Source organism: Limulus polyphemus, unplaced genomic scaffold, assembly GCF_000517525.1.
Source record: "Limulus polyphemus unplaced genomic scaffold, Limulus_polyphemus-2.1.2 Scaffold2668, whole genome shotgun sequence".
Classification (NCBI taxonomy): Eukaryota; Metazoa; Arthropoda; class Merostomata; order Xiphosura; family Limulidae; genus Limulus; species Limulus polyphemus.
The window spans coordinates 1-8,911 of record NW_013668278.1 but is presented as its reverse complement, the minus strand read 5'-3'; the positions used below and the strand labels follow the sequence as shown (position 1 = coordinate 8,911).

At 31.2% G+C, this 8,911-nt stretch overlaps 1 protein-coding gene across 6 annotated transcripts in view; it reads right to left on the bottom strand.

Annotated features, from left to right (window-relative positions):
• Window positions 1–8,749, bottom strand: part of LOC106467577 (USP6 N-terminal-like protein) — a 23,709-nt gene extending 14,960 nt beyond the window's left edge. Inside the window, exons 1-7 of one of the 6 annotated variants that reach the window (XM_022395773.1) lie at window positions 8,607–8,749; window positions 5,013–5,125; window positions 4,589–4,745; window positions 3,177–3,219; window positions 2,254–2,334; window positions 1,531–1,638; window positions 692–801 (exon numbers count right to left, since the gene is read on the bottom strand). In XM_022395773.1, the coding sequence (XP_022251481.1) occupies window positions 692–801; window positions 1,531–1,638; window positions 2,254–2,334; window positions 3,177–3,219; window positions 4,589–4,745; window positions 5,013–5,016 (503 nt within the window). In that variant the 5' untranslated portion in view covers window positions 5,017–5,125; window positions 8,607–8,749. Of the gene's footprint in view, window positions 1–691; window positions 802–1,530; window positions 1,639–2,253; window positions 2,335–3,171; window positions 3,220–4,588; window positions 4,746–5,012; window positions 5,137–6,462; window positions 7,387–8,606 lie in introns of those variants that run through there. The other 5 variants (XM_022395774.1, XM_022395771.1, XM_022395772.1 and 2 more) reach the window with 5 other exon arrangements.
• Window positions 8,750–8,911: the final 162 nt, after the last annotated feature.

Genomic DNA, 8,911 nt, shown 5'->3' with positions numbered 1-8,911 from the left:
ATAAACACGTTTAGATTGAATGGTAATTTATAATCAGTCACAAGAACGTCGAATCTGAATCACTTGAAAAAAACACGGGGGTGCTTAACTTTTTTCCAGGTGTATATATATACATATATACACACACGCATTTTTATTGTTATTAGAACATCTTCATAAGGTTGTAGGAATGTTTTACTGCAACATTACCCAGTAACGTTGTGGCAACATTAGTTCCAACACATAAATTTATGCTGTTGCACTGTAATTCAAACAACTTTTCTGGTCAAGGAATGTATGAATAAAGCTTGTACACAACAGATATTCAAGCACTTTATCTTATATTTGATTTCACATCTACAAGTAGTTGGAGAAAATATTACATTAATAAAACTTGACTCATCACCATGTTTCCACATAGAAGTTACTGTGTGATGAAAGTAAAGGTTTGAATGAAATATATCATCTAAAAGAAAATGTTGGATGATGATTTGTTTCAAAAAACAACAATAAAAAAGCCAGAAAAATGCAGAAGCATAAAAATATGAGAATTAAAAACCTCTCTGTATTTACAAATGTTTAGAAGTAAATTTTTCTTTCATGAAATACTCATTTAATTCCATAACAAATCTAGTTCTTCAATAATAATAATACAATTGTGCTTACATTATTGCTGTCTGGAGAAAGAGACAAAAAATAAAATAACACTCACTGAACTCCATACCGTTCACGAAACATAATGTGGTTCCTGTACGTACGATTGACATCCAAGTCTATCTGCCTCGCGTCTGGCGACCATTGTTTGGCTCGTTGCTTCATTTCCTGACAAAAAAAATATTTCAATTAATACTTTTACTAGAGTATATATAAAACTTCTATGTATAAAAGCAATGGTACACATTAAAACTAATATAGAACAACTACTGTTTTAAACCATTTATTACGATCAACAATTATTTTTCATCTAAAGTCAGCACAAAATTTTGTACTTTTCAATTTAAGATTAGTCTACTATCACATTGGTACAAAATATCAAAATAAATATTTCCATTATTTTTTCAAAATGAGTGAGAAATATATTTAAAAAATAATAAAATAAGACATTAAAACTCCATTACATGTGTTACACAAAGATGCTATATGTTAATAATTATGGCCAGCAAAACATTGTTTATGTGAGCTTAAATGAAGTATGTATTTAAAAAGAAATAAAACTGCAATTGCCATGTGAAATTGATCATTGTATCTTGAAATATTTTGTTTTTAGAACAAAATAACATTTATGATTTTTACACCTGAGATTTGTAAAATTTTGCAATGTGTTAAATATAATTCATTGTGCTACGTTTAGTGATGCTATCCTTAAACATCCTATCGTTATCACGAAAAATAAAACAAAGCACGACCTTACCATATGAGATTTGATCTGAAAAAAGAACAATATTTCTAGAGTATAGTATACGAATTATCAACAAGACAGTATGTGAAACAAACAGAGGGGTTTTATTAATAAAAAAAATTAACAAACACAAGCAGCTTATTTTTCTTTACCTTATATTTTCCTTCTTGTTCTTCTTTTACTCGTTGGATGTCTAGTAATCTTGTCCACATTTCACCACGCACAGCATTTGGTATTCCCTTGTATATTCTTCGTTTCAGCTAGAGGGTAATCATCAAACATGGTCAAAATTCATGCAAAATAAAATTACATTTAAATTATTTTGTTGCAATTACTTTACTTGTTAAAGTCGCCACCAACAATGTGAAATAGTGCATCACATAAATATGATTTTTTTTAAAAAGAAATCTTCAATATCATTTCTATATTATTTCAATTATCACTCCTACATTATTTATTTGTCATTCATAAAGTTGATGTTAAGTGCGCAAAAGCTGTTGTTAACAATGTATTTTGTAATCTAGAATTGTTGGAAGCTTTGTGGAATGACATTTTACATTGTATAATTTTGTCAGATGGCTTTTATTTTGAAGACAAAGTCATTTTACCGACCACATTTACCAGCAAATTTTTGTAACATAAAAATTATACAAATTACAAATGAATGCTGAGAATGTAAGAGTTTGTTTTTGTTCATTTTTAAATCTTATCTGCAAATTATTTTGACAGAATTTTTCACAATAAACAAATATCCCCCTTAGGCTGTATTCTTAACATTTTGTACTTGCTTCAAAAATAACTATTAAAAATCCAGAATTGTGCATTTAAATCAAAGTTACTTCCTTTTAAAATAAGAATTTAAATATCAAACTTACTTTGTCACTTCGACAATACTTCTCCCATGATTTAAGCATTTTCATCCATTTGTTTAACCTTTCATTTTCTATTTCACGCACCTAAAAAAAAAAAAAACAGGAATATAAATTAACTTACAGAGTCAAAATGTATTATTACAACATATTACACCATTAAAAGCTGAAGTATCAAACAGATAAATTAATGCACAGTCATCAATGCAGGTTACAGTATTGTAAGGCATGCTTTATACTACAGTCACAGATAAATACTGTGTGTCATATGTAATCATGTATAAAGACTGTGCAGCAAGTTCTTTTTTCATACAAGAGATATGTAAAGTCACAACCATTCTGACAGAATAAAGTGCACAAATGTTGAATTCTTCAACATCATCCGGAATGTTTTAAAGTCACAGATGCTCAAGAAAAGACAGTACAATTTTGAAAAAAGTAGTATGTTGCAAGAATGTGTATGGTGTAATTCCAACCCGAGACCGAAATTATATTGGAATTCGAAGTATGACCCAGGTCTAACTGCTTTATATTGGAACTCATTATTATAATTCATCTTGATTGTAACTTTACAGGCTAGTTTTCATGGTACACTTTATTAAAATATTTAATCTTAATTTCACATATTTTGCACATCAAGTCTTCACAATTATCTTCAGTAACCAATATTTTGTATCAATTTAGTCTTGTTTTTAATTAAAGTTTTAACTTGCTTGCTTTCCAAAGTTGGTTTTAAGTTAGTTAATGTTAAAAGTAAGATAACAAAGAAGGACAATCAAATCCTCTTTTTTTAATATCAATTTAAACTGAAGTGATAACCATGCTACTGAAAAATATTTCTAACTATATAAGTAAAACTCATTAGTAATTTAACAAACAAGACATAAAAAACTGTTAAATAAATATATAGTATACTTTACGTACATTACCTTTTCTTCATGAGCTGTTAGTCGTTCTGGAAGGCGAGAATCACTACAGACAAAAATTGTTCTTTTATTTATATGTGGTATGTTAAAAAATTTATTTTAGCTGAAGTTGAAATTATTTATCAGTAAACATATATTTTCAATTACTCTAAAATATAGAAAACACTTTCTAATACACAAAATATCAATCTGAACAAAAACAAAAAATAACACTCAGCTCTACATGTAATTATACATTAAAACAACTGAATTATGACTATTTTTATAGAAAAGGATGCCTGTCATTTATTTATTTTTTTTCTAATAATTCAAAGTTTAAAAACGTTTGAAAGAATCTGAATTTTTCTTCTCCTGTTTATATATTTGAAAAAAAAATTGAAACTCTTATCTAATAAAAATTGTAAATTAAAATGATTTATAAGTTGTGTTAAGAATCTTCATGCAAAAACAAGGAAGTGATATCTGCACATCACCATCCCTTATTTTAAACTGACAGAGTAGAGGGGAAGTAGCTAGTAAAGCACTTGTCTGACTAAAGATCAGGTTTCGACTGTCACTCCTATAATACATTCACTACACCAAAGTGCAGAGCATTTTTTTTTCAGTAATGAGACATAAACCAAAAGTTTTCAGATTCACAGTTCAGGCATACTAACCATTAGGCCAGGTTAGGCCCTGATCTGATCTATAAGATTGTTGCATAAAGTCAAATTAAGTTTAAAAAACAAAGAGAGTCAAATTTGTAAATAAAAATAAGTAGTTACAGAAGTAAGTCGCATTACAAAGCTACTGAATAATTACTAGTTGCAAAAGATAAATTCCCATATATTCTACATTTCATTAGAGAATAGATTCTGAATAGTGCACAAAGTTCTCTGTATAAATTTAGACTGATCCAAATGAAATGTTTTCATTTATTTCATCCACAGGCAGTTTGGTTTGCAAATTTATTTTTGTAGAAAATTCTAATATTTAACATGTCTACTAATATTTAACTCCACTTACATAAATACTCAAGATACAATCTTTATTATTAACAAAATAAACATATAGCACCTAGTGACAAACAAACAGTGACTCGTAATGTTATCAATGGATAAATAAATACACGAGTAAAAAGCAAAGCAGGAAACTACAAAATATAACATATTTAATTACGAGCACTTAGCTTTCACAAAATGAATATATATTTTATCACTTACTTTAACCACAATATGCAACAAGAAAGTTTAAACAGAAACACGTATTTGTTCTAAGAAGTTACTATTTTCTCTTTATACCTACCTACATGATGAAAAGAGTATTTTATTTTAGTAATATATATATATAGAATAGAAACTACTCTGTACAGTAAAGGAAAGACTATTAATTTCAACTGAGAACCTGTACAGGCCACCCCCTAATTAGTAACTTACTGCAAAAATCCATAACGGTCTGTAACATGATAAATTTCAAAAGCTGGATCTTCCCAAGGATCAATATTGGCTCCATTCTCTCGACCACGGTCATACTTTGCTACTATTTCTGCTCTCTCTTCAGCTGTTTTTTGCAACTGCGTTAGGTTATAAGTGCCTGGTCATTCATAAAATAAAGAAAGATAGAGCTTCAAACACACTTCCTTTAGCTATCATCCAAATGAAAAACATAACTTGTACATAATAATCACAATTTTATTATCAATGTTTAATTCATATTTCACAGTTGTTTATATTTTAAGTCTTGTACATATTTACATAAAATGTCAACAAATTATATGTGGATTGCTTATATAATAGATTCAACACATAATATTTATTATGGATAAGAAATGGATGGGAAATAAGATACACAAATACTTACTCATTGTTGGTTGGAAATGATAAAGTGACGTTTCCTATCATTTTTCAGAGCAGTAAAAGTTGGAAAGATGATATAAAGAACTCTGTTACTTGTATTCACAGTTGGTAGGCCATCTGTTGACCAACTAGTTCATTAAAAACATTATTAACAGAATAAGCATAGAGCATCTAGTAACCTGAAAAAAAAAGTGACTCATAACATTATCAATGGATAAGTAAATACATTAGTGGAAGGCAAAGCAGAAAAGCTAAAAAAAATAAAAAGATAATTAATTATGAGATCTACATAAAGTAAAAATGTATAAATTTACTTTAAAAACGGATGCATTTTCATTTCTATATGTTGTGATGAAAAAAAGGATGGTTTATGTACACAAAGATAGTAAGTAAATTTTTAATATCACCTTATCTACCACATTGGTTTTAAGTTAATGTACTTCAGCTACTAAAAATAGATGCTGGTACTGACGTCAAAGTAGGCAAACAAGGTTTCTTGCTTGAAACAGAGGCTCCAGTGGTGAAATTTATTAAGTTCAATTATTCATTAGCACTAGAAATAAAATCATACAACTTGTGAACTCAAACGTTAAAAATGGGTTACTTAAGGTGTTTAAACTGTTTAACATGTTTAAAAGTGGTGCATGACATAGAATATTTTTCACAAAGAGATTTCACTGTTAACAGTGATCCAAATAAAAGTTTAAAATTAGGAGTCACCTCACAAGGATGACAAACCTGAACCATAACCATTTTCAAGAAATGATATGTTCTGATCAACCTAGTTAAGTAAATAATGAAGAACTTAACCCACTGGATGGAAATTCCTGTGTTTTGAGGTCTTAAGTAACCAGTGTTAAATCTATGTGAAAAGTCAGCCAGCCTAAAAAGTAAAACACAAGGGAATGTTTACAAAATTTCCACCCAACATCATACCTGTTCAAAGTATGGACATCAAGGATCTTTTCAAAACTCTGCACAACTACCCTCGCTGACTTTAAGGTCAAATGTAATGACATTTATATTAGAAAGAGAAAAGAAACATCTATAACTTTTAACATATATTAGCTCAATGACATTATTACTATTGTAACAACTACAAAACAAGTGACAAAAAGTTTATCTACCATTCATCTTTTAATTTTGTCCTAAAAATCTAGTCTTCCAATTCTTTGTTAATCTTTCATTAAAATTAAAATGCGAACATACACCTCATATTACCAACACAATAATTACATTTTGATAAGTATTTTAACTTAAGGTAGATTTGACTAATGGATTTCGATAACTGAGTAAACGGTGCCACTAAGTACGATTTCTGAGATTTTCTATAATTAAACCTAATATAAACTAGGAGATAAAGCACAATCTTATGCCACTTAGTCAAGAACTCTTTAGAAATAGAGAGATTTAGCAATCAGTTATATTGAGTGCGAAATCAATGGCTTACTTACCACCATAGGCGTTTCACATATACATCCTATTGCCATTCGAAGATTTTGACGTATAGGTTACATAAACCTAACTGCACACTCAACACTACTAACGTGTCGTTTGCTGAAACGGCGGGAAAGAACTACACTATCGACATCTTTTACACACTACTCTGTATCTAATCTCTACGATGATGTTTTTATCAAACATTTTAGGGATCTTCTTGCATACTTTTGGGATGACTAACTCTAAGCAACATAATGCTTTAATCCTTTATGCAACAACGAAATAACTAGGGACGATAAAACGCGAAACTGACTAAACGCAGAACACGCTGGTCTTGATTGGACACACTTTCGGCTTACTTCACCGCGAGTCCACATGCACACGTATGTTTGTCAAACACTCATCGGTTAGACGATTAGTCACTAATGGGGACTCCAATCATATAGGTGTGTTTGTTTTATCCTTCCTGCATTGATTTAAATAACACATGCTATACAGGACATGGCTGCCCACTACACTGAGTTTACGCTGTATATCATGATTTTATTTTTCTTCGGTACATCTTGTCAACTAAATACTGGAGTATTTTCTTTGTTTTGTCTATGAGTACCAAGAGAGGTGTATTAATGTATCCCCAAGATACAGGGATATGTTTAAAAGGTATAGCGTGTGTTTTCGTAAAGCAAAGCCACATCAGGCTATCTGCTGTGTCTACCGAGGGGGGGGGGGAATCTAACCCCTGATTTTAGCATTGTAAATCCGAAGACTTACCGCTGTCCCACCGGGGAACCAGACTTAAAGGGAGTGACCTACAGCATAATGAGTCATACATACAGGAAGTGACCTAACACACGGTAAAAGATGTAATTTCTGAGTTGAGTAGACCGAAATTTACGGTTAAGATGAAAACTATAACATGATATATATATATAACAACAAATGATTTATTTACAACTTCATACATGCACATATATGTATGTGTAAACACAGCTCAAGGTGTTGTACTATCTAACCTGTAGAAGGGATTTGTTTTTCGAATATTTGCGTAAAGCTACGCAAGAAGTACCTCCATTGGGCATTCCTAATCTTGGATTAATAAGACTAGAGGGAAGGCAGCTAAAGGGGCACGTAAGATAAAGCTTGTGAATTTTCATGCTTGACAGAAATTGTTAGAAGAGTAATATAAAGTTAGTTGTTACGTCACAGTGGAACAGTTTTTGGAGGCACATTAAGCAGATGGAACTAACTGATAAGAGCATTGTGAGTTAAAACACCGTAAGCTATCCTCAGCATGGAATAATATAATGTAAATGACCCGAATATTGAACAAATTAATTTAGCTGAGATAAACTCACATTCCCTTCTAACAGGTTTCACCTTGACATGACCTGAGTGACCCAAGAATTGGCAATGGTTGCTGTTGGCTGGCTAGCTGCCTTCCCTCCAATCTTATTAATTCAAGATTAGGAATGGTTGCTGTTGACTAGCTAGCTGCTTCCCTCTAGTCTTATTAATTCAAGATTAGGAATGATTGCTGTTGACTAGCTAGCTGCCTTCCCTCTAGTCTTATTAATTCAAGATCAGGAATGGTTGCTGTTGACTAGCTAGCTGCCTTCCCTCTAGTCTTATTAATTCAAAATCAGGAATGGTTGCTGTTGACTAGCTAGCTGCCTTCCCTCTAGTCTTATTAATTCAAGATCAGTAATGGTTGCTGTTAACTAGCCTCTAATTTGATTAATATCCGACAACTGTAAACAACCTATGACACCAAAGAAAGGTGCTTTGTTTTAGAGCAAAGTCACATTAGGCTATCAGCTGTGTCCACCGAGTGGAATAGAACCCCGGGTTTTAGCATTTTTAAGTCCATACATTTATCGCTGTCCCACTGAGGGACACAATAAAAAATACATCACGTCTACAAAGAGATAAGGAGATTTTCTGTTTCTAAAAATTGTGAATCAAAAACGTTAGGAAATCAGCAAACACGCTGAAGAAGTATATTTCAGCAAAATACTATAAAGATTACATACTAAATCACAAACTAATTTAACCTAACTTTCTGCATAACCTTAATTCAACTTAGCTCGAAAACAAGTAGGTTTATTACAAAAAACAGCAACACAAAAACAAACTTTACAGAGCTGTAGTTTACACGTACATGGGATGAAGAAGTTGTGACGACCAACACTTAACACTGACTTAATACTAGGCACGTTATATGGAATGTGATTTCATATCCGCCTTACAGATCTTATCTACATGCCCGTTTCAGATGTGATTGCCAACTTGAAGTAGTGTTCACTTCGACCGATAGGTTGGACGTGATAGATTTATCATCTCCACTGAATTTCATAAAAAAGTTATTTGAAATCACCGAAAGACTAACTTCTGGGGGGAAAAAAAGAAAGAAAATTACACAAAGAAATTATTCAAGCAAGTTCACAAATAATTTGGAATTATAAT